At 38.2% G+C, this 18,998-nt stretch overlaps 1 protein-coding gene across 4 annotated transcripts in view; it reads right to left on the bottom strand.

Moving 5' to 3' along the window:
• Positions 1–2,945: 2,945 nt before the first annotated feature.
• The window catches only part of VIPR2 (vasoactive intestinal peptide receptor 2), a 224,647-nt gene continuing 208,594 nt past the window's right edge, over positions 2,946–18,998 (bottom strand). For all 4 annotated transcript variants that reach the window (XM_058179768.1, XM_058179771.1, XM_058179769.1 and 1 more), the window contains 5 exons: positions 17,694–17,763; positions 15,086–15,177; positions 14,847–14,970; positions 14,716–14,757; positions 2,946–12,475 (listed from right to left, as the gene is read on the bottom strand). In XM_058179768.1, coding sequence (XP_058035751.1) covers positions 12,302–12,475; positions 14,716–14,757; positions 14,847–14,970; positions 15,086–15,177; positions 17,694–17,763 — 502 coding nt within the window. In that variant the 3' untranslated portion in view covers positions 2,946–12,301. The remainder of the gene's footprint in view (positions 12,476–14,715; positions 14,758–14,846; positions 14,971–15,085; positions 15,178–17,693; positions 17,764–18,998) is intronic.

The raw sequence follows: 18,998 nt of genomic DNA, 5'->3' as shown, positions 1-18,998 counted from the left end.
TATGCTTTGGGCTATTCTATGTGTTGTATTTATGTGGTGCCTTCCTATTGGTTGATTGGTGTATTGATGGCCAATGCTGGTGGTAAATAAGCACTCCTGTTGACTGACAAAAGGTTCATTTCTCAGGTTTCAATCATTTCCATGGCTATCTTTGTACCTGCATGGCCAATGATCTTGGCAGCAAAATTGAATACGTCTTTATCCATAGCAATGTGAGGCTATCAATGAGTTTGAGTCACCTAGTCTTACCTTTTGCTTATGTTCTTGCAATGTTAGCTTCCTCCTGATCTGTACTACATAGTCACAGGGGCAATCCATGCAGGGATTCTTTGGAATATCTTCATTATGTAGCCATTTAGCCAGGTTGTGGGTATCACATTTGTTGGAACAAGTATCACTTTTATGTTTCAAGATATTGTTGGGACTTGTCTTACTGTACCTTAACTTTTTGAAAATCTGTCACTGCTACTTTTCTTGCGAACAAGCACATAAATTCCCCATGAGATGCCTCCTTGACACATATATGGATATGACACATTATGACGTCATTATACCAATTATGTGAATTCTGTAATCTGCATCTACATGATGGCATCACTGTAAACGGCCAAATCTGGCTTGCATTGATTGCTTGAAGATTTAAGCAAACTAGACATTGATGGCTTAGGGCAGTGTTGGTGAACGTTTTCAACACAGAGTGCCAAAATGAGAGAGTGCGCGTGCAGGGAAGCACTGGAAACCAGAAGAGCAGCTCCCCAGCACACACATGCGCGCTGGGAAGCTGAGCTTCCGGTTTTCAGCATGCATATGCATACCAGGGAGCTGTTCTTCCAGTTTCCGGTTTCCGGTGCTCCCGCGTGCGCTACGACCAATTGGCCAGCACCCAGAAGAGCAACGGGCAATGGCTGGCGTGCCTGGAGAGATGGCTCTGTGTGCCGCTTGCGGCACGCGTGCCATAGATTTGCCATCATGGGCTTAGGGAAATGCAGCTCCTGTGTCTGAACTCCTTCTATTAAAGACTGCCTTGTGTTGAATGCACTCAAAAGCCTTTTTTGTGCTTTTCTGGTGGTTTCCAGGGAATGGCATCTTCACCAGTGCAAAATTTATTTGAATGTAGCCGCAACGTTTAATAAGAAATTCTGTTTTTATTTGATTTTCCTCCCTTCCCCTTCCACATTGGGGTTGCCATGAAGGAAGATGGAAAATTGCTGACTTTATTTTTTAAAGCTTCCAGGTTTCAACTGTGGCTTTTTTATGTCAGCTGCATATGTGTCTCTATGTAATTTTAAACATGCAATTCAATTCATTCCATGGTGGTGCAGTAGTTAGAATGCAGTATTCTAGGCTAATTCTGCTGACTGCCAACTGTCACCAGTTCAAGTCTCACTGGTTCAAGGTTGACTCAGCCTTCCATCCTTCAGAAGTTGGTAAAATGAGGACCCAGATTGTTGGGGACAATAAGCTGTAAACAGCTTAGAGAGGGCTGTAAAGCACTGTGAAGTGGTATATAAGTCTAAGTGCTATTGCTATTCCAAACAAAGGATCAACAGTGAAGCAGTGTTGGGTTTCAAAACCTGGGACTACCAGTTCGCTGTTGTTAGTGCGCAGGTGCAGAAGCTTCTTCATATGTGCAGATCATTTTTTATGACGTCTGAGTGGGTGGGCAGAACCTCCCTCCACCGCCACTACCAGTTCGCCTGAACTGGGGCAAACCGGGAGCAACCCACCACTGCAGTGAAGATCTGTTTGAAATGGTCAAAAAGATTGTAGCACAATTTTGCCTACTTAGCTGATACTGGGTGAGGCTTTTCCTGCAACAATACGAAAACACAGCATTTATATCAAAGGCAGACCAGCAGATGTTGCTTACTCAAGCCATTGAGAGCATGCCCAAGAGTTAGTAATTTGTATTCCAAAAATATTGGAGGCCCACAGATTTATCTACCAAAAATTATATAGTATTCAGTGTTTCTCTTAAAAGATTATCCATAAATCCTTACCACAGCCACTTCGAATAAATTTTCTTGTTCCTTGTCCTCTATGTTCATAGAGAATATAGCTCATCTAAATATCAGTTGAGTTCATTAGGAGACCATTTATAAATTTTCTGATTCATAACCCAATCTCTTACAGAATTATATCTCATTTGGATTATACTTATATTTACATTGAGCTGTGTCATAGTGGTGTATGTTCTTTAGGGGGGAAAAGTTCCTTCTTGATAAAACACAGAAGATATGTGCATCTGAAAACTAATTTTATTATTGCTTACTGATATATTTTTTAAATGAATGCTAAATCCACAGCCTTCAACCAGATACCTGGTGGCAGCTTTGCTAGCGTTTCATTTGGCTTGAGATTTCTTGATAGACTAATATTGACAACTATTTTTGATGGTTATCTTCTTGCACTTAGTCAGTCACATCTCATCAGCATAATTTCTGAATGATCAGCACCTCTTTGTTCCTAGTGAGTTGTGTTCCCTAGGCTATTGTAGATGACAACATGTATGTCACATTCACTCTTGGATCTATCTAACGGTTTGTCAACATGGCATACATGGCATTCTGGGATAATTCATTCTTGTTTGGCCCTTCCTTCTTTTGTTTTGTCCTCCCTATCTCTCCCTTCCTCTCTCTCCTTTCCATTCCTACAAACCTAAGGCTGCATCTAGATTACGGGTGTCAATCTTGCTGTCACGTGACGTTTTATAATGTTTTTCCGATTTGTAGAGCTGGGGTGGGCATGGCCTACATGTGACGCATCTGGCCCATAGGCCGCCAGTTTGACAACCCTGATCCAGATAATCACTGTTGCTAATGGCAAGGGTTCATTGGTTAGAAAGCACATGCTCCAATAGCATATTCCATTAGGAGAGCAACATATCATTCATTTGAAAATAGCGCAGAAGTTCAGGAAAATCACAACAGAAAACATTTGCTGGTATCTTTCCAGTTTATTTGGTGAGCTAGAAGCAGCAGAAACAAGAGACATCTCTACACCAAGGCAATGCTGGGAAAACTGTATCCACCTCTGGTTTTAGACCAAGTATTTAGATTAAATCAATATTTAATTATTACAGTTATTGAAAAAACTGAAAGAACACAATAAACTTGCCATACAGGAAACACTAGGAAATACAATGTCTTCATTTCTGTATTTTCAAGATGGTAAAGACAATAAAAGACAATCTCTGTACCTCAGGATTGCACAGAGGACTCCTTAGTACTCTCTGAGCTTGGTTCTTTGCTTGCATACCTTTCACTACCCAGTACCAGTATGTGAAGAGTTTGCTCCCTATTTATATAAAGTAATTTGCCTTGCCTGTATTGGGGGTATGGTTTTCTCCTTGATAGTATCTTGATTGTTTGGTGCTAATTCTTGCCTATCTGGGTGCAGGCTATTAGAGAGAGTGTATTCTGGTCTTTTTGTTTCCTTCTTAAATTTTTTATACTCTTTTAAAAACTTGGTTTATCTCTATGTGTCCATTGATGGCTGACTTGTCTGAATGCTTCCAGAAATTCCCTATCATTTTTGGATCCAGCTTGGACTAGAATGGTCTCAATTTCCCAATTTTATACTTGAGTCTGTCCAAGTGTTGTGAATTAAGGAGTTTTCATTGTGCCTTCTGACTGCTGTTGGGTGTCTATGGATGCACTCTGTAGTTTTGTGTGTGTCTGTTCTATATTGTAGATGACTCCTGTTTTTAGTTCTTAAATTACAGTAGTTGTTTGGTTTGTGTTTCACGATGATGCTATCTGGTACACCATAAACAACCTCAAGGAGCGACTGGAACAAACTGTTAACACCAGTAAATACAAAAATGCTGACAATCATCATCAAGATTACATTTCTAAGACAAGCTGAAAAAAATTCCAAACCAAACTACTGAAGCTAAACTCCAGAAGCAAAGAGATAACATGAACCCAAATCGATAGTCAATACGTCCAACAGCTCACTATCCACTATAAATCACAATATGCTCCAAAAAGGCCTCAATACACATGACACTAATCAATCACAATTTTTTCAGCATTAGAAGCAGCATTTAAAATCACAGAACTTCTTGCCTCAGAGACCAAAGGAGGCAAACAATCATACCAGAGACCAGATGAACACAGAATCAGAACACATTCAAGTAAAGGAAAGCAGCCCTCAAAAACCTAAAGAAGGACCAAACCATCACCAACCTTCCAACAAAGGTCGAACAACAGTTAACATAAACAGAATATAATACATACAAACAAAATCCCAAAGAATTAGAAAACAAACATCCCAATAACCCAATCCAAAAACTAGACAATATGCTCAACAACCTAACTAAGAAAGATCAAATCACTAAAGAACAGAGGCGAATGAAAAGACCATCTTCTCACGCTTCTATAGATACCCCAAAATTCACAAGCCCAGTCTATTATTTGTCCAGTTGTATTGTTACCCAAAATTCAACAAAGTGAAAGAATTTACAAAAAAAAAACTTGGACAGCTCACAAAGGAGAATTAATATTCTATCAACTACAGTGTTTGCAGAAAATCAAAGTGCAAAGAAATGAAGATGATTGGAATGTACTCTTCTATAGATCAGGAACTAGTAAAAAGCAAACATAAAAGCAGTAACTAACAAGACATTCAACTAATCAAATACACTAGAATTGAAACAGCCAGAATTGTAGATCTCGTCAACCTCTGCCTCACTACCTATTTTCTATTTGATAGACAAATGTAGCAATAAATTAGAGGAACATCCATGAGATCACCACTCTCAAAACTCATAGTGCACCATAATGCAGCATCTAGAACAATAGCACTAGAAAATATGGATCCAATATGTGACGACCTCTTCATTTTAATAAAAAAGGAACAACTAGAAAAGAAATGTGAAAAAAATCCACATCTTCAAAGGAATAAAATTCACAAGAACAACACACTACCCTACCTGAATATCCTCATCAGCAGAAGAAATGTTGGCAAATTATAAATGCAAGTCTACTGAAAAACCACCACACTAGCTTTTGGTAACAATCTAACTTCCTTCAAAAGCTGTCTAAAACATTATTCATTATTCACTAAAAATGCACTGCAGCAACCTAGACCACCAGAAAAAGGAAGCAGATTGCCTATACATCCTTTAATAAAATGGATACTACACAAATTTATAAAAAAGTGCTTGGCCACTCAACCCATTACAGTACAACCAAAGCAAGCTACAAAGAGAATAAGACTGCCTTACATGGGGGGCGGGGAACATGTCTGAAACAGTCAAAATCACTGTGATAATGCAGAATCAATGTAAGCATTTGCCTATTTCAGATTCTTTAATTTCTTAAGTTTATGATTAAATTTTTCTTTCATTCAGAATTCAGGGAGACTCAACCAGCATTTTCAGGCTTGTCTATTTAAAGATTTTCAATAGCTTAGAAGTAGTTAATGAGTAATTTCCAAAAGTGATTAGAAAGTAAGGTTTGTATAATTCAACTTAGTTTGATTTCATCAATTCTCAAGACTTCAAACCCATAGAAAACTGCAATCCTGCTGCCTGCTTGTGAGATGTAGCTATCTGGAGCACATGTGGGTGACCTTCCACTCTTCCTATATGGAGAGATTTCAAAGAATCAGTCTATTGAACAGTTCCTGTTATGGGATGTGCTTTTGTATTTGCCATGCCTCTGGAAGCTCCATTACTATGCTGTCTTCATTGGCCCTTGCTGAATCGCCTGAATGCATTTTTTAAAAGGCATTCAGGCAATGCATGCAAAAAGTGATCCAGAATGTGTGTTTGGGATTTTATGCTCAATGCAGCATGTTCAAAGCAGTTTCAAACATTGTAGATAACAATTCACAATCACAGCTGCTATATATTTTGTCAAATACTTTATATCTTAAAAGTGCATAATGAGAATAAAATGAACATACAAAGGCTGCTCTATGTATATTTGTTTACCTATATTTTCATAAATCTGTACATAAAAAAGAAAGCAATATTCATTTATATCAAATTTTGATGTGAAATTAAGTTTGCTAAAAATCTTGAAAATATCCCTTTTTTCTTCCATTCAATTGTGTCTGATTTTTGGAGACTACCTGGACCTTGCAGTTTCATGGCAAGATTTTTCAAAGCTAGCTTGCCACTCCTTCTTAGGGCTGAGAGAATGACTGGCCCAAGATCACCCAGCTGGATTTGTGTCTATGGCAGGACAACTCATGGTTTCCTGGCTTCTAGCCTGATGTTTAATACCAAACTGGATCTATCAGTAGTATATACATTCATAAAGATAAATGTGCATGCCATTTATATAAATCATGACTAAAATTAATATAAAATGCCATGTACACATTCATAAAGGTAATGTAGTCATGGTTTTTAAAAGATAGTTACTATAATAATTGAAATAAAAATCTTTATATTGTCATGGTACAATAATTGCATGATGTCTGCACTAAATGCCAGAGAGGTAGGGAGGTAGAATGGAAAGACAGAAATATTTATAGATCGAAATATTTGAATAAAATAGGCTGATTATTTGATTGGTCAGTGATGCCCATGACAGAAAGGAAAATAAAACCCTAAACGAGGCTTCCTCATTATGGGATCCCTTCCAAATGTTTTGGCTAAGAAACCAGGAAACTGAAATCCAATCCACCTTGAGGGCGCAAGGTTGTGAAAGCTAATGTAAGCCTTGAATTTACAACCTGGCATTCTGAACCATATATCAAATATATAGCAAATAAACTTTCTCACATATGGCTTCTTTTGAATCTGAAATATTACAATAGGAAATTGTACATGAATTTAAACAATGCAATGGAATGTTTTCAGTTTTAGGAATTACAGATTCTCCTGTTTCAGAAGTGCATAACTTTGATTCCTATCAACTTGCAATTTTCATTGTGACAGGAAAAAATGGTTAAATATGGAGACAGTAAATGGATTAAGTATTTTTATATTCTGGATTCAGATCTTTTTCTCCCAGCATGTTGTTCATGGTCAAGAGAAACCTTCGATTGGAAAATAAAGCTAAATATCTGTTTACATGCTAAAACAGCATTAACTGATGTAAAATTTTTGAAATTACAATTGTTTTATAATTGGGTTACAAAAATGGGTTAAGTTGACATAGAATCACAACTAGAAGGCAAGAGGGGTATGAATCTTTCCACTTCACTCTTTACAGATTTAACACACTTCACTCAGGTCTTTTAAGAGAGATAACATAACATGAGGTAAGCGTTACTTTGCTTAGGGCCCAATGTTCAGTGTCTGCTTTTCCGGCATTCTTTCACACAGTATTAGAAAGTAGGGAGAAAAGGGGTGTAGGAATTGATCCCCTAATATTTAACTAAATATAAGGCTTGATTTGAGGGTAGGGGAAGGACACATCGACTAGAAGATATACATGTTCTTTCTGTAACTCTTAAGAGCAGGACAAGAATCTGCAAACTTGATGCTTTCTGAGCTTGGTTTTCTTGCAGACATTTCATTACCCAATTAGGTAATCTCATCAGTATTTGAAGGAAGTGGGGAGTGGAGTCCCAAAACTGCTGTTGATGGTTGTGTGATTGAAGCTCTGCCTCTTTTTAATATGCTTTGTGTTTCTGACTTGTACACAAAGGGGCAGAGCTTCAATTTTATGCTTTTGGCAGCCATTATGACTTTTCTTTTTAAACGCCAACCTTCTGAGGATGCTTCTGGACCAGGCAATAGAAATTTAGTAGGGGCCTTGAGCTCTCCTGATCCTTCTTGCAGAAATCTCCCAGAGACTTGAAGATGGCAACCAAGCAGATGCAAAATAGAATCTGTGGCATTTATGATACATAAATATCTTTGCTCCATGTCTAGAAATGCGGTTTTGCTCATGTGCTGGTCTGGTGTGAAACTAAAGAATAAATGGCTGGGTTTAAGCGTTAAATAGGGTGAAGATGATATGCCCAAATTAAAAAATTAGAAAAAGCTGCTGATTGCTCTATCCAAGTTGAATGGGGAGTGTTTATTTCTTAGAAACCTGCCACTTCAGATTCTGAGGGACAAGCAGCTCTTGTGGAAAAGTACAGCAGCATAAACTTGGTTTATTATTTAAGAAAGCCAAAGACATAGGCGACAATAGAAGTAAACGCAGCTATACCCTTTCCTCTTAGGACTGCAGATATTCCACACTTCTATTTATAAAAACCTGTCAGCTTTGTGTCCTTTTACAATGGCTGCACAAAGACAGGAGGTTAAAACAAAACAAAAAAGCCCTCTTTTGGTTTATACCTTTTATGGTTATTAAAAAAGAGATCATGTCAAACTTTTTTCCTCCTTCAATCTTGTTAACTTTGAACAGGCAGTCAGCAGCACTGCAGTGTAAAGTCATATTACAAACAACTTACCTAGCCCTCTTAGTTCCAACAATATTTATAATTTGATTTATTCAGCAATTTACAGATAGTTACAAAATATTAGCTATATTTAGGGATGGGTTGGGATAAAACTGAGAAGAACACTACTGGAAAGGCTATAGTGCTGCTGTAGTATCTCACTATCTGGGATTCATTCCTGCCTTATACAGATAGCCCTTGATTAATGCCCACAATGTGGACTAGAACTTTCATTGCTAAGCGAGGCAGTTGTTAAATGAATCACGCCCAATTTTACCTTTTTTCCATGGTTGTTAAGCAAATCACTACAGTTGTCTCAGTTTTTCCACTGTTTGCTTGTCGAAAGCTGATTGGGAAGGTCTCAAATGGCAATCACATGACCCTGCAATGTTGCAACCATCGTAAGTACATGCCACATGCCAAGTGCCTGAATTCTGATCATGTGACCTTGGGGCTGGCACACCAGTAAGTATGAGGACTGGTTATAAGGCACTTTTTTCAGTACCACTGTAAGTTCATATGCTTATTAAACAAACAGTTGTAAGTTGAAGACTATATGTATCAGCAGGGCAGTTGACTTTCATGGAGCCTCAAGATCAGGCTGAGGCTAATAAATTTGTAGCTATCAGCCAGAACAACAGAAAAACTGGGAAGAAGGCTCAGTTCCTGATTGGAGCACTGACTTCAGCTCCTTTAAGTTGCAGGAGTATTACTGGAAAAAACACAGCCACTGATCCATATTAAGACTCTATCGATGGTTAAGAGTTTGTCCAATGGCAACCAAGCACAGCCACATCCCTCGGCAATGTGGATTTTTCCATATAATCTTACTTAAAAACAACCTGAACCTATATGTTGTAATAAGATTAGAAATTATAATGAGGTGCTAGGTTTCCATCTGTTTTGTTATATAAAAATGGTTTCCAATGTTGTCATTGTGCCTAGTCAACGTAGGATGATTAAATTTAAATTTAGACTAATATTTGGAAAGACTAAATTTGAAGGCTAGACTAGAAAACTAAAACAATCCTAGAAAAAAGCAATTTTTATTTTTCATCTTGCTATTTAAAAAAAAACAAAACCTAAAAATTTAATCATAGTTAATTCTTTCCACATTTTGGATCTTATGCAACTTTTTAGAAATGGGTCCAACAAGAAGAAAAACTCTATTCAAGAAAAACAATCAACTTTCAATTTGAAAAACACTGGAAAAGAACACTGAAAAAAAAAAGAATATTAGAAAAGGAAACATAGAAAGCCAGTTATATCAAATCAAAAAAGCATTACGAGTATGGACAATTATGCTTTTTATTTTGCCTTTTATAAGAGGGTGCATTCTTTAAGAAAACTAGCTTTTTCATTCTGGGGGCAATGAAAGGAAGACCATACTAATTAATAAAAAAAAATGTTCAGCATATATAGACCAGCTTTTGCAAAAATACCGTGTTTCCCCGAAAACAAGATGGGGTCTCATATTAATTTTTTGCTCCAAAAGACGTATTAGGGCTTGTTTTCTGGTTAGGTCTTATTTTGGGGGATATACGGTACTAAATGCATCCATCTGGCTGACAATCTTAACTGGGGCTTATTCTGGGGGTAGGGCTTATATTACAAGCATCCTGAAAAATCATGCTAGGGCTTATTTTCTGGTTGGGTGTTATTTTTGGGGAAACAGGTAGCTAAAGCGAGGCAACACTGAAGAATTTATGGAACCTGCTTCCAGGAATATATGCCTGACTTTCTGGTTTTAAAGCAAGTTGCTATTCCAAAGATATTAGCTGTTTTTAGACAAACCATGTGTCATGCGCTGGCCATGGCCATGTCCGGTTTATCAAAGGGGTAAAAAGTTGTGATAAGTCACGTGACAACTTCATGACACCCCGATCTAGACTCTGGATATTTCAAACACAGTTTGTTCTCATTTAGCAATCACAACTGGGAATAGTAATTCCATCATTAAGTAAAGCACTTGTTTAGTAAAACTGGTGACTATGCTTATGATCTTATTTCATCTTTCCTTTGTTTTAAAGACTTGCAAAGGTTTTAAATGTGAGAATTGGTTGCAAAGTTACCTTTTCATCAATGTTGTAACTGTGAACAAGGCAGTTGATAAATGAGGACCACCTGTGTGGAAATAAAATTTCCCAAAATTCTTTCTGGCTGACCAGGAAGTCTGGGAATAATAGACGCACGCATTTAAAGCCCAGCATCTTGAAAGTATTTCTTTAGCTCATCACTATGCCTTATTTTCATTCAGGATCATCAGAATATTTTAATATGGTTGTGTTGTAAAAGTCATTGACATCAAATAGATGACATATGCTGAACATTCTAAAGCGAAGTATCATTCCCCGTAGAGCCAGTGCAGATCAGAGACATAGTATAACGGAGGAGGCACCCTAAAACTGAAAATAATTGAGTTACTATTATTCTGGCTGAAATACCATAATAAATATTAATCTAAAAATGCAACTACTCAGGGAAATTATTTGTTTTGGGGTCCACTGCACAAAGGTTGATCATTGTTCTTTTCACGCATTATAAAAGCGCAACCTAATGAAACAAGTTGTGTTGGAAGCTGCAAACCCAACACACCTGAAAATAGAAGACTTTTTCTTATGACTACACTTTTAGTGTTGATGGCCCATCTGTTCATAAAAAACAGATTGGAATTTTTTTTTGCTGGGACCCATGGCCAAGACATTAAAAACAAATAAAAATCTAATAAAACTGGACAACATTATGGAGAGGTGGCAGGGACGTCTCTCAATAAGTGCTTTAGTCTTATTTTACAGAAATCCACAGAAGCTAACAAAAAGGAAAACCTTGGGAATAGTCAAAATACATTACATTACAGGGAATATAAAAAAAGGCACACAATAAATAGTATTAAAACCAACGTATGAGAAAACTGATAAAGAACAGCATTTGGAAGATCACAGAAACATTAAAAAAAAAGGTTGATACTGAAATTTTTTCCTTTTTCAAATGTTTTCCAATCTATTCCATTGTGCCAGGAAAGTGCGATCTGCTGTGATAACCCACAAACACTTAAGATTTAGTTTTCCATTTTTACTTTGCATTCAAATTCCTTCAAGTGTTCCCCTACATGACAAATCAGACTAGCTGTGACCACAAGCTCCAATACTATGGTCATAATCATACCTCCATAAATAATTTGTTTGGGATGGAAAGCCAATACTATGTACATATAACCCTTCTAGGTTCAAAAGACCAAGCAAATTCATGATTTCTACCAAACGATATTGCAAATATAAGCAGCAGGCTTCTCTACAGGTAGTCCACCTTTAGCAACTGTCCTGCTTAGTGACTGTTCACAATTACTATGGTAATGAAAAAGTAATTTTGTGACCAGTCCTCCCATTTAAGAGCTTCATAGGTCTGTGAAGCAAAGGAAAGCTGAAGATAATAAAATCATGTTTCACTTAGAGACCATTTTGCTTAATGACCAAGTTGCTGGCCCCAATTATGGTTGCTAAAAAGGACTACCTGCACAGAATTTACTCCAATGAGAGTCAATATTTTGCAAAAGGACAAGAACGGTAGCAGATTTAATATCTAAATATATAGTCTTTGGAACAAACTTTGTAAAAAGAAACATTTCTTCAACAGATGAGACTAATTGCGGCATGATTTGATGACTTTCCAGAAGTTTAAATCAAACGTGGATGGTAACTATTAAACTATTACAGCTATTTGCAGCATATACAGTTTGTGGGGTGGGGGAATTAATAGCGGGAAAAGGTTTTCATCATAACCAAGTTCTAAAAGCAAGTACAAAAGATAGCTGTCATTAGGCTGAAAATCCCTCTATCTTGACATACAGATAAAGTGGAGTACAAACTGCACATTAGAAAATAGCACAATGAATGAACTATGTACCCAGGGACATGCCCCATAGTTTTTCTGTAGGCACCTAGATGACTTATATCACCGAGGTTTCTGTCTGAGAAGAAAACTGTGTGGCCGAATTGCGATGCAACTGGGGTCCACCTTCTGAGTCATTTGGAAAAACAGAAGACCTGTGAACTTTGTAATCGCGGCTCATTCTTTCATTCAGACACCAGCTCTTCCATTTTCTTTTCAGCTCTCCTCGAACCTAAAAGCAAACAGGAAACCAGGATGGAATTTATCAGGGCTGGGACTGATTCACTGTGAGATTAAAAACGCGCTTGACTATGCAATAAGCCAACACAAGAGAATATATGTAGCCCATAGTTGAAATAAGGAGTCCTTGGTGCTCTCTGAACTTGGTGGATTTCTTGCAGACATTTCAGTCTGATGATGCTACCTCGTTTGGGTAATGAAATGTCTGCAAGAAAACCACCAAGCTCAGAGAGCACCAAGGGCCCCTCATAAACAAGAAAGTGAGATAAAAGGAAAAGGGAATTATACGAAGGTTCCCACATTTAATAAAACTGCAACTTGTTATGCTATGTATTGAAATTTCTTTATAGTTTACAATATGCTGTCATAATTGGGGTGCTAATAAAAGAATAAAGAATAAAAAAAATAGAAAGCTCATTTATTCAAAGCATTTCAAATCTAAAGGTGTTAAAGTGGTGGTGGGAAAAAAACCCCAATCAAATCGATTTGGCACTAGTCTGAGAAAAACCCAACATCCTGGGGAGAAAAAGCGAAACTATCAACAATAGGGACATGTTTCTGTAGCTGCCAGGAAAACTGAAGTCAAGATACTTTTTATCTCTCTCTTAACTTCTAAGCAAAGATTTCGAACCTAAAAGCAAACAGGAAAAAATTAATTACATACTGAAAATTAGGCATGCTTATTTGAAACTAAATCTCCTTTAGTTCAGGAACTTTTACTTCCAAATTTTGGGTTAGTGCCAAATTAAAACCCAGTAGATTAAAGGTACCTGAAAATATCTGAAAGTTATTCACTCAGTAACTCCCAGCAGAAAAAGACAGTTGTTAGCTGATAAAAAACTTGCAGGGTATCACTATGTTTACTTTTTGGAGGTGCTGAATCCAATTAATGTTCACTAGAAGCAGTAACACTTTAGCTAAATGTTTTGGATACATCCTACCAAAGCAAAAAAAAAAAAAAAAGGATCCAGATGTTTGAAAAAAAATCAAAGATAACTGAAGAAGAGGCCCACAGAAGGGAAGGTGGGTAGATGCTTCCCTAATGTCACAAGCATGAACTTATAAAATCTCAACAAATCATCCAGCACTCTCCTCATTTTACCCTAGACATTTACAATCCTATTTACTCAAGAACCCGATTTTTCCCTATTAGTCTTCACCAGCCATCAAAGAACAAATGGCTGTCTAAAATTTGGGCTGGTGCTTGATTTGGGTTGCAAAAATACAGATGTTTCCTGCCAGAGTCATAGCCTATAATGCCTCTCCTGCTTTGCATTTCCCCCTTTTTGGGAAAAAGGCTTTCCTGCAGATACCTGCACTATTCCAGTCAGCTGAATGGCTGGGTTCACATGTCATAGCAGGATGTATTTTGTTTAATCCCACAGTATGTTAGCTCCTATATTTTTTGGAGTATAAGACGCACTCCCCCTCCCCAAAAAAAAGTGGGTGGAAATATCTGTGAGTCTTATACTCCAAATATTGCGGCAGGGGGAGGGGGCTTGGTGAGGCGCCAATCAGCTGTTATAGAACGGGCCGTGTCAAATGGGCGGCGGCAAATGGGCCACACCGAACAGGCAACAGCGAATGGGCTGTGGCAAACGGGCAAGATGAAGATCAGATGGATGCTGGGAGGCAGAGGCAGATTCCCCCCCCTGTTTTCCGCCCCAAAAACTAGGTTTGTCTTATAGTCCGGACCATCTTATAGTCCGAAAAATATGGTATATCCAGGCACTGTGGTTCGTAAACTATACTTTAAGGCAAGAAGTAACCTTCAGACTCATTTGAGGGGCTCCTCTTTCAACCACACTCTGGAAAATTGATGGCTAGCTTCAATATGGAAGCACACAATAGAAATGTAACACTGAACCAGGTTTAATACATTTTTAAAAATAGCAAGGAAGGAAGTAAATTACATGTGTTCAAAGAATATAACCAGGAAAGAAGGAAGAGAATTCTTGATTCCACTATTATCTGTGACACAGTACTCACTTTACAACCCTGTCTCTTCAACAAACTATGATTTAAACATCCTATGGTTTTTGCAATGTTTAAAACAAGGTTCCATCTAATCTCACTTGAAGTGATCCTTTCTGCCCAGATGGCCCTTTCTCAGTCCTACCTCCATATACTGGAAAGTGAATCTTGGGGCTTCTGTCAACAACTGAACAACAGCATAATTGCCTGAAATATTATCACTGCCCCCAATCTTATCCCAAAAAGATATAAACTTACTTCACTATTCAGAAAGCAGTACAGGATTGCAACAACCAGTCCCTGCAAGGGCAAAATATTAACAAGTTAAAACACAGCAATAAAATTAAATTGCAGAATTATTTTAAGAAGAAAACTTGCTCGGCTACTACCTGAAAAGAACCCAGGCATAATTCAAAAACCATCTGGTAGTAGTTAGAAACGCCAAAGACTGCAAACACCACATAGTGAACACCAAAGAGTGGAATCAGAAGCAACGTTGACTTTGCAAGTCTCCTTAAAAATAAACACATAAAATAAGCCCATTTGGATATGTCAGAGCTCCTTTGATTTGTGTTTTGCCAACAGGGGCCTCCATCAAGAAACATACAGAGACCTGCATTTCACTCACTTGTATTGTGATTGCTCATTGCCTCCCACATCTGGTGATCTTAACTTCTGCAGCAGAATTCTTATTATGCTAATGAAAATGATAAAATTTACCTATGAAAGAATTAACAGAAGCATTTACAATTGTATCATAATGCATAGTTCTTCCAACCGTTCATTGTTAAGTTAAATACTGTAATGATGTTCAGAAGGAAAAAAAAAAGAAACTTACTGCAGTGTTTCTTAATCGTGGCAACTTTGATGGACTTCAATTCCCAGAATTCCCAGCCCAAATTCTAGAAGTTGAAATTCATCTTATTTTAAAGTTGCAAAGATGAAAAATATTGCCCTAAATGTGTAGATTAAAATGTACTCACAGTTAAATATAGAAAGAATTATATTTTGGCGTCATCTAACAACATATATTAGAAGTTAAATATACATCCAATTGAAAGCATATAATTCATTCCAGCATTGGGTTTCACATTTTGTTACTGGTTTGCCCCCCGCGCACACACTCACTTCATGTGTGCATGCACCTTCTGCGCATGCGCCCTGCCTCAAAAACCCATGATTTCCACTACCGGTTCACCAGAACCGGCCCGAACTGACTAAATACCACCTCTGATTCATTCTTATGTTCATCTACTTAGAATCAATTCACAGGAAATTCAGGGAACCTTATCTTGGGGTAAAAAAATCAATATTGGGCTGAATTCTAAGAGCTGATCACCTACCAACCACAAACTTGTCCATGAATATTCTGTTTTTTATAAAGACATTGCAAGATAATTAAAGGGAGGGAAAAGATATTTGATAATTTCATCCTCTCGAATCTTTTAAAAATATTAATTGGCCTTTAAAAGGTAAAGGTAAAGGTTCCCCTCGCACATACGTGCTAGTCGTTCCCAACTCTAGGGGGCGGTGCTCATCTCTATTTCAAAGCCGAAGAGCCAGCGCTGTCCAAAGATGTCTCCGTGGTCTTGTGGCTGGCATGACTCAACGCCAAAGGCGCATGAACACTGCTATCTTCCCAAAGTTTGTCCCTATTTTTCTACTTGTGTTTTTTACATGCTTTTGAACTGCTAGGTTGGCAGAAGCTGGGACAAGTAATGGGAGCTCACCCCATTATGCGGCACTAGGGATTCAAACCACTGAACTGCCGACCTTTTGATCGACAAACTCAGCATCTTAACCACTAAGCCACCACGTCCCTAAATTGGCCTTTAGGTAGGGTTTTATGAAATGAAATCTTAAAAGAAAGACATACAGGCCTCTGCATAAATACACCTATCCATTCTTCTGTCTCAGAATTACATTCTTTCCTTAAATTAGGAGCTATAGTAAGATTTTCTTCTGGTCCTTTACTAAAGTCCTATTTCCATCATATCTTCCACCATATTATTGTCATTAACACTAATATTACATGTTATAACATAACTAGTATTACATGTCATAAGCCAGTTTAGTGGCTAAGGTACCAGGCTAAAAGCAAGAGGCTGTCAGTTCAAGTCCCACCTTAGCCATGAAAGCCAGCTGGGTGACCTCTCTTGGCCCAATTCACCTCACAAGGTTGTTGTTGTGGAGAAAATGGAAGGACAGAGATGTATTGAATATGTTTTTCGACTTGAGTTATTTGCAAAAATAACAAAGGCAGGATGAAGCAAACAAGTAAATAATTCTACACAGGTCAACTTACAATGATTTGTTTAGCAACCATTTGAAGTTATAATGGTACTAAAAAAGTGATTTACAACTGATCCTCAAACTTATGACCCTCTATAGTAATGCAATCAAAATCAGGGCACTTGGCAACTGGCATATATTGAGAGCAACCCAGGATCTTGTGATCACCATCTGCAAACTTTTCCATTGGCTTCCAACAAACAGAGTCAACTGGGGGTGGGGGAGCTGGATTTATTTAAAGATCACATGATTCACTTAATAAGTGCATTGATTTGCTTAACATCCATAGCAAAAAAAAAAAAGCTCATGAAATTGGACATGACTCATTTAACAGCTGCCTTGCTTAGCAACAGAATTTCTTGTCCCAATTGTAGTCCTAAGTGGGAGGACTACATGTACTGGCAATTTGGAGAGATACTTGGAGAAAATTATAATTCTGTAATTTATACATAAGTAAATTTGGGGCCATTATTATAATATCAATATTCAATATGGAAAAATGTTTGATTTTTATCGAGTTAATGATGGGAAATCCCTCCCGTCTAATATTTTTGGCAGTTATGTCTTTTTAAGTTTTGCCCACTGAACAGATTCCATTGGTCTTATAGCCAATAAATTTAAATAAATAAATAAAACTTAGCTACTCTTTCAGAAGGGATTATCTAATAGAAAGAATATCAATGTTTGGCATTTTTTATTACTGTTTTTAGGACTGTAAACTTGCTTCCTATTGCGCTAATGTGTTGTTCTTTCTAAATGTTTATTATTACCTGCTTTGGGGTAACCTCAGCCTCTCCTTCTGGTGCTGAAGAGTGCATTTAAAATTACTATTGAAAAATATTAGACTTTTCCCAGACTAACACTTGTGCATGAAATTTCAAGGTATAAAAGCTAGTGTGAAAAATTACATTAACATAATCATTTCCAAGGCTGAATTTACTTACTAAAATGGAAATTAGGATTGGTACTCGTATAATCCACCAAGGAGCACTATGGTCATTTGTATCCCAGCAACTGTTTAAAAAAGGAAAAAAGAATGCATCTAGTTCTTTCAGCAAGGATACCTAATAAATAAACATAATAAATCCTGTGTCATTGTACCATAATTATTGCTTAACTCTAGCAAAATTGTGAGAAAATTTGAAAATAGAAAAAGCAGAGAGGACTGCAATATAATTGTAAATCAGAAATGAATATTATTTTTAGACTGTATGCCAATAGATAGATGGGAGGGGAGTTGCAGTGGTACCAGGACAACAATCTCTCTATGTGTAATGAACACACTCCCAGTCTCCTCTCTGGACATTAGTTCGAAGGAGGAGGATGAGCTGGCCCCTGGCACCTCTGGGTAGTGAGCCCAGGGGTTGTTGGAGATGCAAATCAGGGGGCAGAGGGCCCCAGCTCGACAGAGTAACTGTGTTTGGAACGACTGGATGGGCATCAAGCAAAGAGAGTCACAGCCAAGGGTGGGTTGCTGGGGGTTCACAGGGGTTCGGGAGAACCTCTAGCTAAGATTCTGTGCAGTTTGGAAAACCCCCGAATCCCACTCCTGGCTGGCCCCGCCTACCCCACCCCTCCCAGGAGTCCCCACGTCGCCCATTTTGGATACAGGTAAGTGCAGGGCGTGCATGGAGGCTCGGGGAGAGTGAAAAAGGGGCCTACCGGAAGTTTGGGACATTCCAAAGTGAATCCCATGTGTGGAGATAGTCCATGACTGGGGAGCGTCTTGCCCTATTATCTGGGAATGTTGGACCCTGTTGGCCCTGATGAAGTGGACAGGGCCCTTGATGCTGTCAACACCACCACCTGTCATTTAGATCCTTGGGTCCAGAGAGTAATCAATACGTCAGTAGAGGAGAAGACATTTCTGGATGCTTTTAAGGAAGCCCTGATTTGCCCCCTCCTTAAAAAAACATCACTGGATCACACCTACACGGATAATTTTTGTCCAGTTTCCAACCTTCCCTTCTTAGGGAAGTTTGCGGAAAAGGTAGTGGCCTGGCAGCTGCAAAGGGTCCTGATGATTATCTGGACCCCTTCAGTCAGGATTCAGGCCCAGTTATGGGATAGAAATGGCCTTGGTCTGGAACATCTTGCCCCTCAATGAGAGATTCTTGCCCACCTCTCCCTTTGTAAGGTCCTAAGATCATGGCTCTGCCAGTTAGCTTGGGGTCCCAGTTGGGAAACAGCACAGTGGAGGTGGTTGATTGACAACAGATCCTACCTCCTTCCACTCTGCTCCCACCCTC

The sequence above is a fragment of the Ahaetulla prasina genome, chromosome 4 (genome assembly GCF_028640845.1).
Source record: "Ahaetulla prasina isolate Xishuangbanna chromosome 4, ASM2864084v1, whole genome shotgun sequence".
NCBI lineage: Eukaryota > Metazoa > Chordata > Lepidosauria > Squamata > Colubridae > Ahaetulla > Ahaetulla prasina.
Note: the sequence above shows the minus strand (reverse complement) of the source record. Positions and strands in the feature narration are given on the sequence as shown.